Raw genomic sequence first — 25,807 nt, 5'->3', positions numbered from 1 at the left:
TGGACTCTTCCAACACAACAGAATAGCCTTACGGGCATAGAACAAAGAAAGAGAAATCATAATTCTTTGTGCCCTTCTGGGCGCCAACTCCTCCACCAGCCCGAGTAAACAGATCGCTACCGTAACAGGAATCGGCACCGTCTGTATAGTGTGTGTCACCCCCCTTCCAGAATACCTGTATCTGCCGGCACCGCCAGAACACATGGTCGAAGTCAGCATGATTGTCCGGGCAGCGCCAGCACACTGCCGCATCTGTGCCATATATCCCAGCTATCCTTGCCGGGGTATAGTACACCCTGTGTAAAAGCTTAAATTGAATGAGCCTATCTCTGGCTGATACTAGCGTCTTAAATGGGTAATCCCACATATCATCCCAATCCTCCCCCCCCCCCGAAATCCGTAACCAATGCACTCCATGTGTCTCTACACTTTGTAAGCATTTTTGGCCTTTCCACAAATAGTTCTTTATAAACTGCAGAGAGGGGTTTTATCAGGTCCTCCCTTCGCAGCATGCTCTCCAGGGGAGACACACCCAGTTCCAAAGTATCAGAACCAAACTGAGTAAGGAAGGCGTGCCTCAACTGGAGGTAGCGAAAGAAATACCAATTAGGAAGGGTATATTTTTCTCTCAGTTGATCAAATGTGTACAGCCTTGTCCCCCCCACTATATGTTTCAATTGTTTGATGCCGACTCTGGCCCAAATTACTGGATCCGGAATCGCACCAAAATGAGACAGTCTGGGATTAAACCAGAGAGGGGTGTCCTGTGCCAGCTCCCTGCCTCTGTTTTCATCAAAGCCTGTGCCTTATCCCACGCGCTTACTGTCATTCGCATGGAGGCGGTCAAGGGTGAGACAGTCTGTTGGCCCCTATAGACTAGATAGGACAAACTCTCATAAGAACCTAGACGGGCTGCCTCCAATACTGTCGCTGAATCCCCAGTGTCCTTCGTCAACCAGCGCCTAACAATCACCATCTGTCCCGCTATAAAATATTTGAAAAGATCAGGTAGCACCAATCCGCCCTGACCCCAGGGTTCCTGTAAAGTACGCAAACTTATCCTGGGATGTCCAGCGGCCCATAAAAAGGAGTTAAAAAGACTATTAACCCATCAAAAAAAAGAACAGGGAATCCAAATCGGAGTGTTCCGCAAAAGGTAGAGAAAAACCGGCAGGATTTTCATTTTAAGTAGGTTAACCCTACCAATCAGAGACAGCGGCAGATGTTTCCATGCCTCCAGTTGTCAAGCTGGAAAACTTGATCAGTTGGATATTCTGACGGAAACAGTCCGATGGAGCCCACACACGGTCGGATTATCCGACAACACGGTCCGACCGTGTGTACAAGGGCTTAGACCTCCTCTAACTCTAAATGGGTAACCTGTAAAGGCTTTTAAAGCCATTCCATGAGCTTGCGCTATCTTAAAGAATGACATGTTGGGTATCCATTTACGCAGAGTAAAATCTTTAACTCCCATACCCCCCCCCCCCCAAAATCTGCTAAAATAAAATATTTAATGTTTAGGGTTTCTAAGTCATTTTCTAGCAAAAAATACTGATTTGATCAAAAAGTGCTAGACAGTCTGGTTTTCAAGTGGCTAAAGGAAAAAAAACATGATGACATGCATATGTTTTGTTGCCCTGGCATACAGATTAAAGCCCAACTCCAGTCTACTTGCCTGATCCCTTACTTCTGCAGGCTCCTACATGTTCATGCTGCTAGACTGGTCCCCACAGCATCTTCTCCCCCACACTACAGTAGTCTAAGGTCCTAACATCATCATGGCTGCAGGGTCCATGCATTGGACATGACATTTCAGTTGGCGCATGGGGAATAGCTGCCTGCTGGTAGTGAAAGATCGGGTGGGTAAAGATGCTTCTCCCCTGCCCTAAACAAAGTGAGGAGCTGACCGTTTTTTAACGTTCAGAGAAATTGGTACATTGAGGTCTTTTAGAAATGGCGGTTGTGTAACTGCCATGCTGATCCATTAGCTTCAGTAATTTGAGTCACTGGAATAAGTGTACAATGTGTTCTGCCTTCCCTCTGACCTATTTTGCTGTGTGTGTGTGTGTGTGCGCGCGCGCTCTCAGAGTTTGGATGTAGCCAGACAATGAGTATTTTTGGGAAGGGGCCAGCAATGGTCGCTTTCCATACAGGTGGTTGCAGGCTGTTCCTTTTTTGTATTCAACAGCCCAAGGCATCATGACTAGGTAATGAAACATTCCCCTATTTACTGTTCTTCACAAAATCTGTCCATCCACAAGGCATGCCTTCAAGCCAAACCCTGAACACCATTCTTTTCATAACTTTACAATGCTTATTATAAGTTTAGCTTTTGGCCTTGTAGTAATTTCATGTTTGCTTTAACTTTGCCAAAAAGTACATCTTTAACTGTACACCTGCCCCAAGTTAACATAAGCAGCGCGCGCGTGTGTGTGCGTGCGTGCGTGCGTGCGTGCGTGTGTGTTCTACTCTTGGCAGGGGGGGATACAAATCGGGTTTTATTTATTTATTTATTTTTTTTGATTAAATTTATTTAATTTTGGGGTAAAAATCCTAAAGAGTTTTCTACTTAAGATCCATGAATTGTTTTTTTATTCAGCATGAAATGGAACTTGGTTATGTAGCATGAGGCTGCATATTTCTGCTACATTTACATTTTTGGTAAATTCATTCAATGAATCCAAGAGAACATGCCCTGCCAAGGTTATTGTTTTTAATTAACCACTTTCAGACCGGACCATTTTGCTGGTAAATGACCAGAGGTCTTTTTACACTTTGGCACTGCGCTGCTTTAACTGGTAATTGCGCGGTCATGCAATGTTGTACCCAAACAAAATTTGCGTCCTTTTCTTCCCACAAATAGAGCTTTCTTTTGATGGTATTTGATTGCCTCTGCGATTTTTATTTTTTGCGATATAAACGTAAAAAGACCGCAAATTTTGAAAAAAAATGATATTTTCTACTTTTTGTTATTAGAAAAATCCAATAAACTCAATTTTAGTCATACATTTAGGCCAAAATGTATTCAGCCACATGTCTTTGGTAAAAAAAAAGTCAATAATTGTATATTTATTGGTTTGCGCAAAAGTTGTCACATCTACAAACTAAGGTACGTTTTCTGCAATTTACGCAGCTTTTAGTTTACGACTGCCTATCTCATTTCTTGAGGTGCTAAAATGGCAGGGCAGTACAAAACCCCCCCAAATGACCCCATTTTGGAAAGTAGACCCCCTAAGGAAATTGATAAGAGGCATGTTGAGCCCATTGAATATTTTATTTTTTTGCCTCAAGCGATTGAATAATGACAAAAAAAAAATTTTTTTTTTTTTTTTACACAAAGTTGTCACTAAATGATATATTGCTCACACATGCTATGGGCGTATGTGAAATAACACCCCAAAATAAATTCTGCTGCTTCTCCTGAGTACGGGGATACCACATATGTGGGACTTTTTGGGAGCCTAGCCGCGTACGGGGCCCCGAAAACCAAGCACCGCCTTCAGGCTTTCTAAGGGCGTACATTTTTGAGTTCACTTCTCACTACCTATTACAGTTTTGAAGGCCATAAAATGCCAAGATGGCACAAAACCCCCACAAATGACCCCATTTTAGAAAGTAGACACCCCAAGCTATTTGCTGAGAGGCATGTTGAGTTCATGGAATATTTTATATTTTGCCACAAGTTGCGGGAAAATTACAAACTTTTTTTTTTTTTTTTTTTTTTTCACAAAGTTGTCACTAAATGATATATTGCTCACACATGCCATGGGCATATGTGAAATGACACCCCAAAATAAATTCTGCTGCTTCTCCTGAGTACGGGGATACCACATATGTGGGACTTTTTGGGAGCCTAGCCGCGTACGGGGCCCCGAAAACCAAGCACCGCCTTCAGGCTTTCTAAGGGCGTAAATTTTTGAGTTCACTTCTCACTACCTATTACAGTTTTGAAGGCCATAAAATGCCAAGATGGCACAAAACCCCCACAAATGACCCCATTTTAGAAAGTAGACACCCCAAGCTATTTGCTGAGAGGCATGTTGAGTCCATGGAATATTTTATATTTTGCCACAAGTTGCGGGAAAATTACAAACTTTTTTTTTTTTTTTTTTTTTTTCACAAAGTTGTCACTAAATGATATATTGCTCACGCATGCCATGGGCATATGTGAAATGACACCCCAAAATAAATTCTGCTGCTTCTCCTGAGTACGGGGATACCACATATGTGGGACTTTTTGGGAGCCTAGCCGCGTACGGGGCCCCGAAAACCAAGCACCGCCTTCAGGCTTTCTAAGGGCGTTACAGTTTTGAAGGCCATAAAATGCCAAGATGGCACAAACCCCCCCCAAATGACCCCATTTTGGAAAGTAGACACCCCTAAATTTAGGGGTACACTAGTGAGACTAGGTAATAAATGGCGGGTGCCCTGAAACTATAAAAAAATAACTAACCAACCAGCGTCACCTGTAACAGTTATATGGTGATCACTGGTGAAAGGGTTAACTAGGGGGCAATCAGGGGGCTTTATGCGGTAGTATATGGGGGTCCCTGGCGCTATAAAAAGCTGCGGCGAACCTAAATACCTACCTGCCTAACTAGCGTCACCTGTGACACTAATACAGCGATCAGAAAAACGATCGCTTATTAGGCTGGGTTCACACTGGAGCGATGCGGGAACGCCACGAATGCGCGGCGGGTTCCCGCATCGCATGCCTCCCGGCGGCAGTTCACACTGCCCTATGCGAACTGCTGGGAGTGTCAGTGAAATGTTACTGACACCCCCAGATCAGTTCGCATATCGCAGTGCGATCTGCAAACTCGGATCGCATGGTGTGAACACCCATGCGATCCGATTCTGCTGCGGGCCAAAAAAAGGGTCCCGTGCGAATTTGCGGCGGGTGCGGCGGGTGTGGCGGGTGCGGCGGGTGCGGCGAATGGCTGAACTCGAATCGCACAGAGATCGGATGTGATTTGCACTGCAGTGCGGTGCGAATCACATCCGTTCTCATAAACCGCTGCAATGTGAACCCAGCCTTAGTGACACTGGCGACGGGGGGTGATCACGGGGTTAAACCTTTATTGGGGGGGTTAGGGGGGTACCTTAGAACTAAAGGGGGCTAACCCTAACTGCCCTAACAGTTATTAGTCACAAATGACACCCGCCGGGTGATCAGGGGGTTAAACCTTTATTAGGTAATAAATGGTGGGTGCCCTGAAACTATAAAAAATAACTAACCAACCAGCGTCACCTGTAACAGTTATATGGTGATCACTGGTGAAAGGGTTAACTAGGGGGCAATCAGGGGGCTTTATGCGGTAGTATATGGGGGTCCCTGGCGCTATAAAAAGCTGCGGCGAACCTAAATACCTACCTGCCTAACTAGCGTCACCTGTGACACTAATACGGCGATCAGAAAAATGATCGCTTATTAGGCTGGGTTCACACTGGAGCGATGCGGAAACGCCGCAAATCCGCGGCGGGTTCCCGCATCGCATGCCTCCCGGCGGCAGTTCACACTGCCCTATGCGAACTGCTGGGAGTGTCAGTGAAATGTTACTGACACCCCCAGATCAGTTCGCATATCGCAGTGCGATCTGCAAACTCGGATCGCATGGTGTGAACACCCATGCGATCCGATTCTGCTGCGGGCCAAAAAAAGGGTCCCGTGCGAATTTGCGGTGGGTGCGGCGGGTGTGGCGGGTGCGGCGGGTGCGGCGAATGGCTGAACTCGAATCGCACAGAGATCGGATGTGATTTGCACTGCAGTGCGGTGCGAATCACATTCGTTCTCATAAACCGCTGCAATGTGAACCCAGCCTTAGTGACACTGGCGACGGGGGGTGATCACGGGGTTAAACCTTTATTGGGGGGGTTAGGGGGGTACATTAGAACTAAAGGGGGCTAACTCTAACTGCCCTAACAGTTATTACAGTCACAAATGACACCAATGCAAAAAAAAAAAAAAAAAAAAAAAAATGACATTGGTGTCACTGTGACTGGGGGGCAGGGGTAATTGGGGGGGTGATCGGGGGGTAAAGGGGGGGTGTGAGTGTGCCTGGCATGTTCTACTGTGTGTGTAGAGTGTTGGTGCAACTCACCGATCCGCTCTCCTCCGTGTCGGAACGGAAAATACCGACACGGAGGAGAGAATACATCACTTCCTCTCCTGTGTTTACATTACAGGAGAGGAAGTGATGTCACGGGGGATTCCTATTCGTCGGGAGCGATCGCGAGGGGGTGGCCATGAACGAATGGCCGTCCCCTCGTCCGGGATCGCTCCCGCACGAATACCGACCGCCGCAGGCACCGGGCGGGGGCCCGATCGGGCCCCCGACCCGCGGGAGGCAAGGGACGTACATGTACGCCAATATGCCTGCCCGTGCCATGCTATCGACGTACATCGTCGTGCGGCGGTCGGCAACTGGTTAAATAAAATAATTTTGAGTGTTTCCCCCTATGTGTGATTTAACCTAAAATTTGGTTCTGATATCACTGTTTTCACTAACCTGACAGCTTATTCTAAATAGAAAACCTTTTATTTTGTTAGCAAATATTAAAGATTCCAACAGCAAGAATGAGTCATTACATTTGAAGACCGCCTGTCATATCAGATCCATTATGGCAGTACCTTTTAGCGGGAATCCACTCGCCTGCTACCCTCACCTTGTTGTGTCACTGTCGGTGAGTCAACAGCGGGTCAGAGGAGGAGCTGCTGCAGGACAGAGATGACAGTTGCTCCTTAACCACTTGACCACTTAAACCTCCTTCCTAAGCAGACCAATTTTCTGCTGTCAGTGCTCTCACAATTTGAATGACAATTACTCAGTCATGCAACACTGTACCCATATGAAACTTTATTTTTTATTTTTTTTTATTTATTTTTTTCCCCCTACAAATAGAGCTTTCTTTTGGTGGTATTTAATCACCTTTTTGGTTTTATTTTTTTGTGCTATGAAAGAGACTGAATTCTGTGAGGTGTGTTTTAAAAAAAAAAAAAAAATAAATAAATATTTTTCTGTTATAAAATTTTGCAAACCTAGTAATTTTTTTCTTTTATTTTTTTTCATAAATTTACGGCTACATATCTTTGGTAAACATAACCCACATTGGTGTATATTTGGTCTTTTGTGAAAGTTTAGAGTCCACACGCTATGGTGCCAATCTCTGAAAATGTATCGAACCTTAAGTACTGACAGCCTAACTTATTTCTTGAGACCCTAACATGCCAGGAAAGTACAAATACCCCTCAAATGACCCCTTTTTGAAAAGTAGACTTTCCAAGGTGTTTAATAAGAAGCATGGTGAGTTTTTTTTTTTTTTTTTTTTTTGAAGTTGTAACTTTTTTTTTTTCCCCACAATTCTTTGCAAAATCAACAAATATTTATTTTCCCCACAAAATGTCATATTAGCAGGTTATTTCTCACACACAGCACATACGTACCACAAATTACACCCCAGAATACATTCTGCTATTACTGCCAAATATGGCGATACCACATGTGAGACTTTTACACAGCCTGGCCACATACAGAGGCCCAACATGCAGGGAGCACCTTCAGGAGTTCTGGAGCATAAATTGCACATCCAATTTCCTCACTGCCTATTATAATTTTGAAGGCCCTGGAGCACCAGGACAATGGAAACGCCCCAAAAATTACCCCATTTTGGAAAACACCCCAACGTATAATATAAAGCGTAATGAGTCTTTTGAACATCTTTGAAAAAAAATAAAACATTTTTGGAAAATGTGGAAAGAAAATTATAACTTTTTTTTTTAAGTTGTCCATTCATACAATATTTCTAACACCTAGCATGTACATACCAAAAATGACACCTCAAAATAGATTTGCCTACTTCTCCTCCTGAGTATGTTGATACCATATATGGGAGATGTCCACAGCCTGGCCACATAAGAGGTTGGCTAGTGCTGAGTATGGCATTTATGGCGGAGGGATGGCAAGATGCAGAATATGGTGGAGGGATGGCAGAGGCTGCAGTTGTCGGTGTAACTGAGCAGTGCTGTGAACACTACACATCCAGCCCACACCGCTGCTGCATCTGATCTCTCCCCTCTCTGCTCACACTGGACGGAGAGGGGCGAGAGGAACCGGCTATCACACCGGTTTATTTAAATGTGATTGCTCCGTCATTTCACTGAGCGATCACGTGGTAAACTGACGCTGTCAGCTGCCATTTACCGTGATCATGGATGCTCCCGTGTTCCCCAGGTGGCACACGCGAGTGCAATTCTGGGAGGATGTCAGGGTACGCCCTCCTAGGTTTTTAAACAGCCCTGTGCTGTCATTCGGCTATGGACTGTTTTAAGTGGTTAAAAATTATGATTTTAAATCAAGCCTTTTTACTAGTGATTGAAAGCAAATCCACCCTGACTCCTTTTGTCATACATAAAACATACGGCTGCAGTGTAATCACATGTGTTTTGTGAATGGTCAGCGCTGGTGTCTATTGTACATGCAGTGTAAATTAAACAGATAAGAGTAGCATGCAGTAAATGGCATGCTTTAAAGTGGTTGTAAACCCTGTTACACCACTTTTACCTACAGTTGAGCTTACTTTGTAGGTACCTTGAATATCTCCTAAACTTGTACAGTTTAGAAAACTTTCAGTATATGCGCTGCTGCCGTCATTGACGCACTGAAGAAACGGGCCGCCGTGCCGCTTCTTCATGACCGGTGGCGCATGCGCGGGAGTGACATCATTGCTATTCTGGCCAATCACAGTGCCAGAGTGACTCCGGTGGAAGATGCCCACGCTGTACTCGGAGGGCTGTTGCTGATCCAGGGCATTCATCGTTCTAAGGTAAGTTAGTTCCTAATGAGCTTTTACAGCCCGTTCACACCTGAACGTTTTGTAGCCCTACGCCTGAAGCTACAAAACGCTGGAGGGGAAAAAATCCATTATTCTCAATGGAGATGGTTCACATCTCCACTCCATGTCGCCTGAAGCCCTACGCCTGAAGCTCAAGCAAGTTCCGGACCCTTTTTTGTCGCGCGAATTGGGCTGATTTGGGCGTTTCTATTCCCATAGAAACTAATGGAAACGCTCGATTTGAGCGTTTAGCGCGACAACGAGCGTTTCTACGGGCGTTTTGACGCTGTATCTGCTCAAGAAAAAATAAGCAGATGAAAAATATTTTTCCTATTGGCTGAAAAAAACGCTGAAGTTAAAAAAAACGCTCGTTGTCGCGCGTTGTAGTATGTCAAAACGCTCGTTGTCGCGCGTTGTAGTATGACAAAACGCTCGTTGTCGCGCGTTGTAGTGTGACCAAACGCTCGTTGTCGCGCGACAAAACGCCGGTAAAAACGTTCAAACACGCTACGCTCAGGTGTGAATGCAGCCTAAGTGCCGGTTCACACTACCGCGACTTGTCAGGCGACTTAGCCGCCTGACAAGTCGCGCTCCGTTCTGTACTACGGAACCGTTCTAATAGGAGCGACTCAAGTCGCTCCGACTTAGAAAAAGGTTCCTGTAGTATTTTCGGGGCGACTTCAGGCGACTTGCATTGACTTCTATACAGAAGTCATTTTGCAAGTCGCCGCTGAAATCGTGTGCAGGTCGCGTCTGTGAGACGCGCTGCAAGTCACGTCGCCCCTGTGTGAACGGGCACTAAGGCTCCATGCACACTGAAGCTCAAAAAAGCTATTTCTGGACGCCAGATTGCTGGCAGAAAACGCTGGTTGAAAAACCTGCTTTTAACAGCGTTTTATACTAGCGTTAATGAGCGTTTTACAGCGTTAGCGTTAATGGGCGTTTTTTATAAAAATACACAGAGGACACTCCAAAAATCCCACAATGCATTGAAAAATAGAATGCCGAACACTAATGAACGAGCGTTAATGAGCGTTTGTCGTTTTTTGCCGCTGAAAAATGGCACTTTGAACGCGAATTTCTGGTGTTCAGAAAAAAGCCCATAAACTCCACTGCTCATTAAAGCTGAAAAACGTCCATGTGTGCATGGACACATAGGCTAACATAGAGTGGAGTTTATGGGCTTTTACAAAAAACGCCCAAACTCCAATAAACTGCAGTTTATCAGCTTCAGTGTGCATGGAGCCTTATGCTTGCAGGTTGTGCTTATTTTTTATTTTTTTTTCCTGTTTACAATCTCTTTAACCACTTGAAGACCAAGCTTTTTCTGGTATTTTGTGTCTACACATTTTTTAAATCAGTATTTTTTGCTTGAAAATTACCTATAAAACCCCCAATAAAAAAAAAAAAATACACCCTAGGGAATTAAGTGGCGATTATTACAATCTTTTTTGTCACACTGTATTTGCGCAGCAGTTTTTCAAACGCAGTTTTTCAAACGCAGTTTTGTGGGGAAAATGTGAAAGATGTTACGCCGAGTAACTAGATACCTTTTTGATATCGGACTAGCATGCAAAAAGATAAAAACTGAGGTTCATTCATCCGATAATCTCATTTTGTGTGGCATTAGTCCCTTTTCACGTGGCGGGGGGGAAGAGGGAGAACTGTCAAGCAGATCGACCTGCTAAACTGATGGGGGAATGTTTGTTTTTGGCATCCGCTGTCTGCTGGTGTCAGTGGACACAGGTGGACCCGATCAAAACATCTGTGTGAAAGGGGCTTTGCCTTAAAGTGAAGCTCTCCAGTGTCACACTGTCACCACTGACAGGGCTTCTGGGTTCATGGGCTTTGGCTGTCTGACTGGCTGAGCCATGATGTCAATCCCGCACATGTGCACGGGAGTCTGTTTATGGTACAGACCTCTGAAGGAACGGTACAGTATGCTGTTCCTTCAGAACGCATGTGCTGGTGACGCCACTGGCTGCCGCTCTGTGAAGAATCTCCTATTTGGTATTTGATTTCCCCCCCCCCCCTTCATTTTTATTTTTCAAATTTTTTTTTTTTTGTTTTGTTTGCGCTATAAACAAAAAAAACAACAATTTAAGATTCATTCAATTTTTTTTTTTTTCTACATCAGCAGATTGCAGTTCGCTCTCTCTGTAACGAATGATCAGCAGTTGCTGACCGACCTAGTCCATAATCGGGGAGCGAGCTGCCGGAAGTGCGGGAGCGTGTGTGTGTGTGTGAGATGCTGCCGCCCTGTAGCAGTAAAACCCTTCGACTCTGAGGGTATGGAGGTCTCATACTTTTAAGGCTAGGACCAGGAATAAGTATGAAGATCCAGAATAATGATTTTGTTATGTGTATACTTAAAGGTTAAATAACTCAAGTGACTGAGCCTAGGGCTTGGTGGATATCATGGAGGGTTGGCTCCAACATTTTGTGCTTCTGTTTTTAAACGAGAGATTAGCACTATTGGGTAAAGCTGTGTGCAGCTACCTGACCATTGTAGGGGTAGATTGCATTTATTGGCAGAAGGTGTCAGATGGGGGTCATGCCAGTATAAACCATCCAAATGGGGCATTTGCATCCCATTGTGTATATACTCTGCATAGCTTGGTGCCAGAATGAATGAAATACCATGGGCATGCACGGGGGTATGTCAGCCTGGCAAATCAAGATGGCTGAAGATCCCAAGCCCAGCAAAGAGAGGGGAGGTGAGTATTTCCACTTTAATCCATTTCTGGCAAAGAATGAATGCTTTTACAAGGAGCTCCTATTTCTCTTGGTACAGGTTTCCTTTAATGTCACTGGATCCATGGGGCACTGTGGAATAAAGAGGGTGACACAATGAAAGGGCTTCAGGAATGTGGTGCGTTGCTGGCTCCTACACGTTCCCATGTCCTTTGCTGAGCCTGATCATTCACTGCACTGGCAGCAGAAATAGACTGGTGCTTTTCACCTGTAGTATTATAGAATCAGCCTTGTGTTTTTGTTCATTGCACCTGTTTTTACAGCATTGCTTGCTGCAGCAGAATAACCTCCTCAAAGTGAAATATGTGCAATAATAAAACAAAATGCCTTTAGCATGCATGTCGGCCTAGTGTACAGGTCACAGAACACTTTAACTTCTCCCAGCTCCTACACCCACTCGTTGAAAGTATAAACACACCCAGAAACCTCTGAGCTGCCATCAGCATGCCACCACGTGCTTTAATATATACAGGCAGTGCGGTTGAGCAGGGTGTTTGAGCTAGGTGAGAGCTGCCAACCTCATTCATTAGGTCTACCTATATTTATGTCCTGTGCTGGCAGGAACTCAGAAATTCTTCCTGATCAGTCAGTAGTGCAGTACTTTGGCATGCTACATATCGCTGCAAGGCCAAGAGACTCTCAAAAGATTGACTAAGGAATGTATATAGATGTATTTTATATGATAATGTTACAAGTCTCCAAGCCACCATTTGCACAGATTTTGTGCCATGCTGTGCTTCCCAGCTGTATTGTTAAGCAATATTTAAGTGTAGACAAGGCCCTAACTGCTTCCCATCTGGCCCATGTACATAAACTACTGGAAAGGGATGCGTACTGATGTGGGTGGATATTTCTGAACATCCCCCCCCCCCCCCCCCCCCAACCACAGCAGAGGTTCATGCGCTGGTCAGAGTGCACACTTGGGAGCTCCGTGATCAGCATGTTTCCTGGACGCAACGGATCGCATAGTCTTGTACCATGTGATTACTCTGTCCAATCACATTGTAAACAATAGAAACAAAGTAAATATCTATTTGTTCTTTCTGCTCTCGCACAGATTGGAGAGAATGGTGGCTGCAGCCTGTGAGTGGACAGCAGCCTGTCATATGGTCAGACTGCAGTGCCAGCCTCCTCTAGTGTTCCTGATCACTGCCCCAGTGTAGTAAGAATAAGCGGTGCAGCCGACCCCTGTCACCTGTCCCAGTATTACCAGTGGTTGCAATAATGGCATCATACCCCATACCAGTGCCCTGATCACCACCATACCAGTGTCTGGCATGTTGGGGTCCCAACTGATCAACTTTCAAATATATATCCCATAGTTTGTGGACTGTATATTTTTAGCCTGCGTGAAAATTGTGTTGGGTTATTTTTACAAAAAAAAAAAGTAGCAGAATACATTTTGGCCTAAACTTTTAAAGGGATCTATTTTCAAAATGTAATTTATATAAAAAGTTTTTGTTTTCTTAAATGGGTACAATGTTGCATGCCTGAGTAATTGAAGTGCGACAGTGATGAAAGCTAAAAACATTTGGGGGGGGGGGGGTGGGGGGAAGAGTGTCTGAAATTGAAGTGGTTAAGGTGGTTGTTCAATGGAAAGTATTTCTGGCCATCCTTTGGCCCATTGCTTGCTGGCCCTGCCCTTGCATGTGCAGAGTTGTAGCCACTAGGTTTGTGCCTCCTAGAGATAAGACATACAATAGACCTGGAGGTCAGATGCTGTGTCTTCAAAGCACAATGGAGTCCCATGAGATGCGAAATCTACAGTCACAAAGCTCAAAATAGATATTTAAAAGCTTTGTGCCTTTAAAGTATTGTAGATTTTTAAAAATTGCCAAACCTAGTTATTTCAATGGACTAAAGGCACTTGTTATGAATAGTGATTGAATTTTCTGCACTTATTAATAGTAGAAATGTCGTCAGTTTCAGTGAGTTTTCTGCTAAAGAGGGCATCCAATCGGCATTCATCCATCAGTGATCTGACTGTAAACAGTGTATTTTGGTGTGGATACCATCCTCATTATTCCCCCAAGATATTAGAAGTCAAGTCCAGACTCTACCTGTAAACAACATTTTTCTATTTTGGGTGAACTAACTTTTATTACTGTAATGCTCATGAATGCTTGAAGAAACACAATTTTTGTTTTGCCCTGTGAGCTCCAGACATTGTTTATAACAGCAGTGACTTGTTAACATGAAAGTGAAGTCTTGTGTTGCAGAAACAAGAAGAAACCCAAACACAATGTGTGCACTGCCACTGTAAATCAAGAGGTATTTATTCTTCAATGGCATAGAGAGAGCCGCAGGAATGAGTTTGCTGAATAAAAGTGGAAATAGAGGGGAGGGGGTTGTAGGTCTCTGTACCGGAGAGGAGTCCTATTTTTAGGACTCTTTACGTGCTCAGCCAAAATATGTCTACTTCACTAGTGACAAGGGGAGATGTTGAATAAAACTGTGCCAAGCTTGGAGAATGACAATTCCAATGCGATTCAGAACATTGTCAGATTAGCAGTGACAATGCTGTTTATGAAAGAATGCAATCTTCTAGCATATTTTTATTTTAAATTGAAGTCACTCTTGCAAACATGCAATACCAAATGCCTGCTTGACTGTCTGCATGCATTTGGCAGTCCTTGCATAATTCAGCTCTGGAAGGTCTACCCCCATCCCCTTATGACCAGGCCATTTGTTTACAATCTGACACTGCATTATTTTAACTGACATTTGCATCGTCGTGTGACACTTTGTCCAAATCTAAATATTTTTATTTTTTTCTTCGCTATAATCAAATGTGTGTGTAAAAACATGTATAGAATATGTATTCTGCTACTTTTTTGTAAAAAAATAAAATAAAAAATCGCTCCCAATAAGCGTATATTGATTGGTTTGCGCAAAAGTTTTATATAGTCTACGCAATATGGGACATAGAGAATTTTTATTTTTATTAGTAAGGGTGGCGATCAGCGACTTATAGCGGGACTGCGATATCACGGCGGACAAAAATCTGACGCCTAACTGACACTTTTTTTGGGAACCAGTGACCCTAATGGTGGTCAAAATATGCACTGGAGTTGTAAAGGCAAAAGTTTTTTTTTTTTTTTTTTTTTTTTTTTTTTTTTTTTATAAAAAATCTTTAAATCTTCTGTGTATAGCAGCCTCCCTTCTCTCTCCAGTGATGTCCATAATCCCCTAAGCCATCCAGGACACTCCTCCTGATTAACTGAGACAGAGCAGCGGTGCCACTGGCTCTCGCGGCTGCCAATATTAGTCAGCCCATCGGGCGAGAGGAGGCTGGGCCAGGTCAAGGGTCAGTGTCTGAATGGATACATGGAGCTCTGACTTGGCTTGGGTGCCCCCTGTAGCAATCTGCTGGCTGAGGGGCACTCAAAGGAGGGAGGAGCCAGGAGAGCAGAAGAGGGACCTGTGAAGAGGAGGATCCGGGCTGCTCTGTGCTGTTAGTTTTGCACAGAGAAACACAGGATCCATGCCTTCTGTACTGACAGAATGGCAATCGGCCTTGTTTACATGGGCAGACTGCCATTCTGCCTGTGTACAGAACAATCAGCGGGTGCCAGTGGGTCTGTGGGACACACTGGTCATCTCCTGCTGTGTAAAATTACAGGAGGCGCAAGCTGGCAACGTTGTGCGCACTCGCCCCAAAACATGGAGGTGCAGAATCGCGTATGTATTGATTCTGCGCAGTGTGGCTGCCCTGTAGCATTAAATGTGCTATGGGGCAGTTGGCAAGTCGTTAAAGTAGATGGCAAGGAAATGCATAACTAACTACAAATATAATTGTCCAGACAAAGAAAATCGCCTGACCATTTGATGGTGCCTTCAAGGACTTGTTTTTGAAGCATTTTTCTTGTTGGAATACCATGTCAGTGTCTCGCTTTTTGTAGAACCAGTGTTCCACTTCTCAATGTTGTCCAGAAGCAGATGTGGATAATATGGGGTACACACTAATAAGAACGTTGATTCACAAGTCGGAATCGAGGAAGGAAATGTATGAAAATTGTTCGTTCTGTTCATGTTCGTGAAAAATTTTGTCCCTTCAGACCGGAAGGTCAGAAACGGCTGTTGAAAGTTGTGTTAACACTATCAGAAATTTGTACGATCGTTCCTTGGAAAAAATGTTTGCCCAATATTTCTTAGTGTGTATGAGCCCTAAGGCTAGGTACTATTTTCTTTCTTGGCTGGGAGTAATTTAACAATTCTAAATTTGTTCACATTAGACCTGTAACAATTACGCTTCCAGCAATGTAACTGTCACATGAAGCTATCAAGCCATCAAATGGCTGGTATCATAACTTATCACATGTGTAGCATTATGGCAGTTAAAGATCAAACAGAGGCCAAGATGGCAGCTTCCTTGGCTGAAAACAATAGGAGGGTTTAGTTCTGCTATAAGTGCGTTTCTCAGAACTGTTCTGATAATTGTATATTATACTGTTCTCGGACAGGCTGATTTACCATCCTGTCAGACACGGACTGCTAATGACATGGGTTTTTTTATGTTACAATACTAGTTTCGCTAAAGTTTATCAAATAAAAATAAATAAAATGCTAACGTGACGGAAGATTAAATATCAATATTTGTTTGCAATGTCTGTAGTTGCAATAGAACATTAGTGTATATTGATTGTGTGGTGTTGTGTAATGCTGCGTGCGTCATGCAGCCCTCTACTCCTAGCTACTGGTGGTGCATGCTTATTTTAATGCTTTCTAGAGGAGATGCTTAAAAAAAAAAAAAAAAAAAAAAAAAAAAAAAATGGTTTTGGGTGTGTCTCCTGGAAATCTGATGCTTTATAAATCAAATTATATGGAGTTTTGTTGCTATTAGTTTTTAGCGATGGTTGTGTAGGAGGTGGTAGGTGGTTAATATCTCCTTGGTTCCTGTGGATGGGGTGAAAGTTCAGTGTGCTCAGCTGTCTGGAAGTTAATGATTAACATGTACAAGTGACCCGCTCTATATGTGGTACTGTATGCTTGGCCTCTGATAGAGCTGATCCCCTGGGGTGGCATTACACGTGTGTGTGTGTGTGTGTGTGTGTGTGTGTGTGTGTGGCCGGGGGTGTTGATGTAGAATGAATATTGATCAGCGTTTAGAAGTTAAATCTAGTTCAGTGTATTGACAATGCCATATAAATTGAAATTTTGTTTGGCCTTGTGCTGTTTGCATCAGGTTTTTAATTGCTGTAATGCTAACCAGTGTTTTTTATAATGTATATTTATCCTCTGTGTAGTCTTTTTGCAAAACGTGAGCTTTCACTCTGGCAAAACCTTTAAGGCATTGTATACATGATTTTTATATTGTTGGTATTCTAATAAGGCTTCATGTACACTGCTGCTGGTACATTTTTATGTTTTAGGAGTGCTGCCCCTGAACTCTCCTGTTATCTTATCAGTACAATGTACACAGGGTCATTGATGGATGTTTCTAGGTAGTTGAGTTTAGAAGCATTTTTTTGGAAAGCAAGAAATGCATTCAGGACAGATGTTCAGAGACATTTAAAACACCAAATGCCTGTAACAGATTGTAAATGCGGTAACTCTAGTTTGGCTGCATTTTTTTAATTTTTTTTTTTTGGTTTACAGGCATTTTTAATGGAGATGCTAATTTATTTATTTTTTCTATTTGACGAAAGAGAGGAAAACAAAAAAGCTTCTAAATGCAGTAAAACGGATAGTTTTTAAATGTCGGTTACTATCTGTCAAGTTAAATCATTCAGGAGAGCTTTTAAAACGTCCCGTGTACATTAATCCTTAGTGTGTGGTTTTTATTTGTGACATGGTGGTTATTGGCAGAATTTTCTAATTGTTTTTGTTCCCTTTTTCTGTTTTTTTTTTTTTTTTTTTTTTGTTCATTTTAAGGGCCGCACTGAGCTCAATAGCTGCAGAGATGAAACGCTTCCTACGTTCTGGTCAGGACTCTGTGAGGGAGAGACTCAAACGGGACTTGTTTCAATTCAACAAGGTGATGTAAATACAGAAAAGCAACCCCCCCCCCCCCAGCAGTTTAATGGGAGTCATATGACTGTTCTTGAAAGCACTCAGGTCTACCATTTGGTTTTCAGTGCCCAGCTGTACACTGGTCTCACTGTGCAGAGTGAAAGGATTATGATGCCTCATTTAACCATGATTTAGAATTCTACTAAATTTTCTTAGTCTTTTTAATAACATTCCCTGTTTTAATCTACCAATATCTGTTTTCCTGGCTGCTGTAAAATGGTAGACGGCACTTCTTCTTTTTTTAATTTTTTTATTATTTTGTACACCAAAAGTGGGAGTAAACGCAATTTTTTTTTTTATTTTTTTTTTACCATAATAAGGCTAACCTATAGGCACTGTAAATATCTCTTAAATGTGCACTGTTTAGTAGATATTTACTGTACATGCAGCCGGTGATGTCACCGGCGCATTTGCTCCATCCTGTTCCTTCAGAGTTCTGTGCCATAGACCGTGGCTCCTGCGCGCAAACGCGGGAGTGACTTCATCGTGGCTCCGGCCACTCGCACAGCTGGAGTCTGCAAACCCACAATGAAGACCAGGTGAAGATGGATGTGATGTCAGTGATGACAGAGCGGCGCCGGAAGGCTTTGTTCTAAGGAAAGTTTCATATACAGTAATGTGCTTGTATGTGATGCATATTAGAACATTATGCCATTGCCTTGCAGGCAAAGCAGTTTACTATCACTTTGAAGTATAACTAAAAGCAAATCTTTCTTCCCCATTTTTATTTTTGCTAGAGTGGAGAGAGATTCAAACCCTTGTCAGTTTTTTTTTTTTTTTTTTTTTTTTATTGCTGTCTGTGCCCCTGTTGAGGCTCAGTTTACACTGCCGCGACCTGCGGTGCGACTTTGCCAGATGACTTCCAGCCGACTTGAGTACTGCTTTGATAGAAGTATAGAATAGAAGAGAATAACGTAGCCCTGAAGTACTACAGGAACCTTTTCTGAAGTCAGAGCGACTTAAGTATTGCTAATTAAGACCACTCTCATTGACTAAAATGGGATTTCACGTGACTTGGAGTCTCACAAGTCTGATCCTGAAATGTGGCAGTGTGAACCGAGCCTTAGAGATTCACCCTCTTTTTATCTGTCCTGTTTTATTAATGAATATTGAAACTGAAAGTTAAAAAAAAAAAAAAAAAAAATCTTCCAATGGGGACCCAAGGACAAGTGGGGTATGGGACAGGACATGAAGGGAAACTTTTTCTAATGGGACAATGATGCCAAAAAAGAAAACTGACAGGGTTGTAACCAGTGGTGGGGATATATAATATATATATATATATATATATATATATATATATAGCAAGCATTAACAGGCTTCCAAATCTCCTCCCTTTTTTTGGGGGGGGGGGGGCGGCACTGCAGGTATCTTGTATTTTGTAGTACTGATAGCGGGAAACCTTTGCTTCTTTGCTGTTTTGATCCTATCAGCTCATAGAAGTGAGTTCTACCACTTACATTTCAGTATGGTGCTCCAGGAGCTGAAACAGTCATAGCTATGTCTATTTAGTGAGGCATTGGAGTTTCTGAACCCTCATTGTTTGGTTACCTTGCATTCCATTGAGCCAAAAGTAGTCAGCCCTTGTCTGTATACAAATTCCTGAGCTCCCTTCTCATCCCTCACTGCAGAGATATAACACAACATGACTGCCACCCCTGACTGCTGCATGTACAAGTCTTAATGGCATTCCTAAAAACCTTAGTTGCTCTTTAATGGTAAGAGCCTTACACCACAACACTCGGTAAAAGGGGTTAACCAAACATCAGTGAATGTCATGGGAGTTGGTGGCCAAGCTCTGTGTCATGCCCTTCCTGGCAGTGACTCAATTTGTTTGCTTGTGATGGGCAAGTTTAGGCTGGCATACAAACCAGCTTTTCTTGTTCCTGAAGGAAGATGAAAATGTGCACAGGATCACAGCAAACTTGTTTGGCACAATCCCTGAAATTGTATTATGAGTACATGAATGGGTTCAGAGAAGGGGTTATTATTTGGGATGGCGTTGCTCAGCATAGTGCAGTAGCAGGCTTTTACAAGACACTGAGGGGTAGCGCGTATGACTGAATATATACTACTGGGAGTCTGTCATATTCAGGTCAGCCTAGTCATCGTCTGGAACACAATGCACTCTGCAGATGGCTTCTCATGTAATTGAATTTTACAGCTTTTAGGCACCAAGAATGGTGGTTGCACTGACATGCACATGATTACAGGGTCTTCCTTGTGTATGGAATATGATCATGATTATGTTATGAGGGGAATACAAAGCATGATGCTAGAACATAGATTGTGACTGACAGCCTCAAGGAAGCAGACACCGTTCAGATGTAGTGATGGTGTGTGTTTTTTTTTTTTTTTTTTTTTTCTCTGCAAAGCCACAATTGTACCACCATGGGGGAATGGGTCTTCTAGAATTTATGAGGGTTTTACACTTGAGTGCTTAAATGTACATGCGTTTTTAATTAGGGGTGCACCGAATGGGTTTTTTGGTGCCGAAAATGAAAATGCACTAAGCCAAAAACCGATACAGAAAATGACCGAAACTTATTTTTAAAAAACAAATTTCTTTCGTTCACTGACTGACACAGCTCTGTCATTCTTGGCCATAGGGTTGTTATGCCACCTTCAGGAGAGGCCTAGGCAGAACACAAAAAACAGAACTCTCTAGTTCCACCCAGGGGCGGTCCCTTCAGTAACAACCCCCAGCCTGCTTCCTGCAGCTTCAGTTTTTTTTATTTTTTTTTTCTGCCTAGTGAAGGAGATAGACCTAGGAACCCTTTGTGGGACCATCGGTCCTGGGATTGTTTTTGCCTTTTGCGCAAGATTTTAAGATCCTGTGATCTGCTATAAACAGCCATCTGGGTGACGGGCTGGATACCCTTATTCTTTTTAGTCTCCCCAGCCTTGCCATCGAGCGTGTGCAGACCATAGCTATGCGCTGGGTCGGCCATGAGATGCCCCTCGGGCTCCAGTGGCAGCCGGTGAGCGCAACGCTCCGAAACGCACCTATGACCAGGCTACTGATATCTGCGTCACTGTGTGCCGTGGCCAGCAGTCACCCTGTACTCTTCGTGAGTGGGTCTGTGATGGGATGTCCCCAGCTCGCCAGGATGGTAAGTACAGCTCTCCCTGCCTCGGTGGGGTTGGGAAGCTGGGCATTCCCTGGGAGGTCGATTCGTGGGGGTCCCTCTCCTCCCTCTCTTCTCTCCCTGTCCCTATCTCCTCCTCATACCACTCAACAGTCCATCATGCCGCATTTCCCCCCCCCCCTCCCCCCGGGGGATGCTGCATGATGGACTGCTGAGTGGTATGTATGCCTCTAGCCAGTGGTTCCCCGTGGGGCTCTCACCTGGATGGAGGGGCTGCGCTGGGTGGCTGCGTCCCTGGAGGTCTGCACATGCTGATCACCATAGCACTGACCTGCCGCCATTTTCACGTGGTGTGGTGGTTTTTTATTTTTTATTTTTATTTTTTTTCACTGTCCTTCTCTGGATACAGTTGTTTGTCAGCCATGTTTGGTGTGCCTCAGTTGGAAGCATGGTCAGGAACCATTTTACTGTAGTATGGTGGCCATTTTCCCTGTGATTATGTCCCTTAGACTGGACGCCCGGCAGCCATTTTGTTGTAGCCCAGCGTGGTTTTTATGCTCAGCGCTGGTTCCTGAGGCTTAGAACAGTGCGGTTTTTCACTCGGGACACCTGGGAGCTGACACAGGCACTAGTAGCTGAACGGCGCAGAACTTGGTCAGGGTGGCGAGTCCTGCGGTGGGGGACCCCTCAGTCTGCAGCAGCTAGGAGGGTGAGACTGTGCAGCTGTCCCAAGTCCCTAAGGGTGGCAGACAGGGTGGGTCAGCATGGCTTCAGAAACTGGTGTTTCTTCCCCTGAACCGCCAGCAATTGCAACCGCCTTGTCTGCAAACAATGCAGTGCCTTTGGACGCTTTTTGGTGGTTCTTGATAAGTTTGTTGCCAGGATATAGGCGGTGCGTGGGCGCAAAGGTGGTAAAAAGTGGCCTCTGCACTGACGCAGACTCGGGCCCCGCTAAGACTTGTTGCCCCTGCTCTGTCACTGACCAGGACCGATCGGACAGTGAGGATGATTCCCCGTCCAGGTCCACACGCGACAAATCACTAGTTGGAGCACTTATCACAGCTGTGCATGATACCCTGAAGATTCAGGATCCAGCAGACCCTTCTGCTGAAGTAGCGGTCCCTTTTTGGGTCCCGTAAGCCAGCCTGTACACCTAAAGGTTTTTCCGTATCTGACTTATTTCGATAAGTTCATATACAATGAATGGGGTAGACCGCAATGGACCTTTTCGGTCTTTGAGGAGAGCCTGCTAAAAAAAAAAATGGTCGGCTCCTCTGGTCCCAGACCCCCCAGTATCCAGGTTAAAGTAACCACGATCCCGGTAGAGGGGACTCCTGCGTTTAAGCACCCCACTGACAGGAAGGTAGAGGCAGTGGCCGTTCCTTGTTTACAGTTGTGGGGTCAGCAATGCGACCCGTACTGGCCTCTGCACTTGTGTCGCAGACACTTACTGAGTAGGCAAAACGTTTGCACCGCCAATTGGGGGAGCAACAGTCCTCCCCTGTCTGCGTGGAACTAGCAGACCAGTTTGTGCCACGCCTCGTGACACGGCCCTGGATACGCTTCCTCTGCTATCCAGGGCTTCAGTGTCAGCAGTGGTGCTGAGGCGTCAGATTTGGCTAAAATGCTGGTCTGCGGACCAGGCATCTAAAGCCCTGACGGATCTACCCTTCCTTGGTGAGCTGCTCTTTGGAGCCTCGTTGGATGACATTAAGAATGCCACTGGTGGGAAGAGTACCTTACTCCCACAGACTAGGAAGACTAAGGAGCCAAGCTGTAGGCAAGGGCCCTCTTTTTCCACTCATAAGCGTCTTTTTTTTTTTTTTTTTTTTTTTTTTTGTCCGCCCTGGGCTTTGGATAAACGCCCCCAGCCAGACAGGATGACCTCTGAGGGACAAAAGCATCCCTGAAACGGCAAGCCTGCTTGCAAAAGTGCTACTGCATGAAGGTTTGCCCCAGCCAGTCTCCCAGGTGGGGGGTCGCCTTTGGGAGTTTGCAGCCCGGTGGGCCTCTTGGCTGTCCGACCAATGGGTCTGTGAACTGATATCCTCTGGCTACAAGATGGAGTTCCTCTCTTGGCCACCAAACAGATTCTTCCCCTCCAGCATACCCTTACTCCCAGCCCGCCGCGAGGCACTCATGGGGGTGGTAAGGGACCTGCTAAGTCGTGGGGTGATGGTGCCTGTTCCGGATTCGGAAAGGTTCCAGGGGTTCTACTCAAATCTGTTTGGATGCACCCCTTCCTTTTTGGGGACTACAAGCTTGGATCTAAAAGCCCTCAATTGCTTTGAAAAAGTAGAGGTTCAGAATGGAATCAGTTCGCTCAGTAGCCGCTGCACTCCAAGGGGACTCCCTGGCGTCTTTGGACATGCAGGATGCGTACCTGCACATACCCATATGCCACTGGCATCGGAGGTTTTGGCAGTTCGCAGTTGGGGAAGCCCACTACCAGTTTGTGGCTCTCCCCTTTGGCTTAGCCTCGGTCCCCCGAGTCTTTACCAAGGTATTGGCTCCAATTTTGGCGTTGCTGCGACAATGCAGGATCGCCATCTTAGGTTACCTAGACTATCTCCTCCTGAGGGCGTCTTCTGCCTCAGAATTAAAGGAGGATGTGGCGATAACCATGCAAACCCTGCAGGAATTTGGCTGGCTGTTGAACCTCAAAAAGTCAGTACTTGTACTGACTCAGCATTTGGAGTACCTAGGCTTACTGCTGGACTCCATGGAAGCGAGAGGTTTTTCTTCCTTCAGACGAGCTGCAGACTCTCAGAACCACAGTAAAACTATTGGTGAACCGCAGGTGGTCGTCGCTACGCTCCTGCATGTGAGTCCTGGGACTCATGGTGGCCTCCTTCGTGGCAGTGCCGTACGCCCAGTTTCACACCAGAGTCTTGCAGAAGGTGATCTTGATGAAATGGGACAAATCTCCGTTATCCCTGGATTGGCAGAATCGGGTGAGCCAGTCTGACAGGGACTCCCTGCTCTGGTGTCTGAGGTCCCTGGCACTTCTGTCCGGGAAGTCGTTCCTACCTATACATTGGACTGTGATCACAACGGACACCAGTCTGACCGGCTGGGGTGGAGTACTGGGAGTACGGTCGATCCAGGGCCTCTGGTCGATCCAGGGCCTCTGGTCGGTGGACGAATCAAAGTTGCTGATCAATGTGCTGGAGCTCCGAGCGATCAGGCGATGCCTCTCCGCATGCTCGATGAGGCTGCGGTGGCATCCGATCAGGATCCAGTCAGACAACGCCACGGCTGTGGCATATGTCAACCATCAAGGAGCAACAAGCTCGGCTGCAGCACGGGAGGTCGCTCACATCCTTCAGTGGGCAGAGCGACATGTACCGGCCTTGTCGGTCATTTACATCCCAGGAGTGGGAAACTGGCAGGCGGACTTCCTAAGTTGCCAGATGCTGGACCCATGAGAATGGGCATTGCATCCGGAGGTGTTCAGGCTACTGTGCCTGCTTTGCGGCACACCAGATGTGTATCTCCTGGCCTCCCGTCTCAATCGGAAGGTGCCAAGATTTGTGTCCAGGACAAGAGATCCTTGGGCAGACTCGCTGGAGGCTCCGTGGGGTCAGTATTGACTGATCTACGCCTTCCCTTCGTTTGAAGCCACTTCCACGTCTGCTTCGCAGAGTGGAGACCGAGGGGATTCCAGTAATTGCCCCAGATTGGCCTCGGCGCCCTTGGTACACTGACCTAGTATGCCTGGTTGCGGACACTCCCTGGTGACTACCGATGCTTTACCATCGCAGGTTTTAACGGCATGGCTGTTGAGAGCCAGGTGCTAAGGAACCAGGGCCTATCGCTCTGATTTCAACTGAGAGCACAGAAATCTTCTTCTCAGAAGATATATCATCGTACCTGGAAGGCATACATCTCTGTATGAGGAGAAAGGATGGCATCCATGCACCTATTCTGTTTCCAGGATCCTTCTGTTTCTACAGCGGGGAGTAGACCAGAAATTGGCTTTGAGCACCATTAAAGGACAAATCTCATCCTTTGGCTCTTTTTTTTTTTTTTTTTTTTTTCAGCGACCCCCTGGCGTCTCACTCTCTAGTGAGCACTTTTTTTATTCAGGAGGTCCGACCTGTAGTTCCTCAGGTGCATCCACAGTTACCCCCCCGTGGGATCTAAACCTGGTGTTATCGGTGCTTCAGAAACCTCCGTTTGAGAACATCGGTGAAATCCCCTTGTTGATGGTTTCCCAGAAAGGGATTTTTTTTTATTTTTTATTTTTTTTTTCACTTTCTCTTTCTTTTCAATTTAAACAAAACCTACAACATTCTCGTACAAAACCGAGCAAAAACACAACTACATGTTCCATAAAACCCTTTTACACCCTTCCATTCCCTGCATTCACCCCTCTTCCCCACTCACACAAACATTCTCCTCGCACTGTTTACCTGACTAGCAACCCTTCCACTTTTAAATATAAATATCTTTATTCATTTTTCTCACACCACAACTTCCTAATCTTATCGAATTTTTTTTTTTTTTTATACCTCCCTGTCTTATATATGCTACCCTTTCCTTAAGGACTACCCCATTCATATTCTGCACCCCCTCCCCACTGGTAGGAGGTGTAGAGGACTGCCATTTCTGGGCTATAAGTTTCCTGGCTTGAAAAAGGCACCTTTTTTAGTTTTGCTAGTTTGGTGTCTTTGGGGTCGCTGCCTCCATCTATCCATCCCAATACACACCCCAAGGGTTCCATATCTACTGCCATCTCAAATACCTGAGTTATTTCCACTACCTCCCTCCAGTAGCGATTGGAACTTGGGGCATCTCCAGAACGTATGTATCATATCTCCCTCTATCCTTCCACACCTGGGGCAAGAAGCATCTTGCCTTCGACCAAACAAAAAAAGTCTCTTGGCAGTGTAATATGCGCTGTACAGTAAGAATAAATGGGACCGCTTTTGGGATGAAGAGAGGGACACCCAAGGTGCCAACTCAAGGATCCTCTCCCATTGGGCTTCCGAGATACTTCCCACGTCTATTTTCCATTTCTTTCTATATAATTGCGCTTGTGTTCTTACTTGAGTCTTCTTATATAGACTTGTGTAGGTTTTGGATATTAACCCTTTCCCCGATTTTGCTCGCAA

At 44.9% G+C, this 25,807-nt stretch overlaps 1 protein-coding gene across 3 annotated transcripts in view; it reads left to right on the top strand.

The window, feature by feature from the left end:
* LLGL2 (LLGL scribble cell polarity complex component 2) overlaps nt 1-25,807 on the top strand; it is a 205,157-nt gene that overhangs the window by 33,733 nt on the left and 145,617 nt on the right. For all 3 annotated transcript variants that reach the window (XM_077459604.1, XM_077459602.1, XM_077459603.1), the window contains one exon: nt 17,464-17,566. In XM_077459604.1, the coding sequence (XP_077315730.1) occupies nt 17,492-17,566 (75 nt within the window). In that variant the 5' untranslated portion in view covers nt 17,464-17,491. The remainder of the gene's footprint in view (nt 1-17,463; nt 17,567-25,807) is intronic.

The sequence above is a fragment of the Lithobates pipiens genome, unplaced genomic scaffold, assembly GCF_037356315.1.
Source record: "Lithobates pipiens isolate NorthernLeopardFrog02 unplaced genomic scaffold, aLitPip1_a1.2 Scaffold_28, whole genome shotgun sequence".
NCBI classification, from domain to species: Eukaryota; Metazoa; Chordata; class Amphibia; order Anura; family Ranidae; genus Lithobates; species Lithobates pipiens.
Note: the sequence above shows the minus strand (reverse complement) of the source record. Positions and strands in the feature narration are given on the sequence as shown.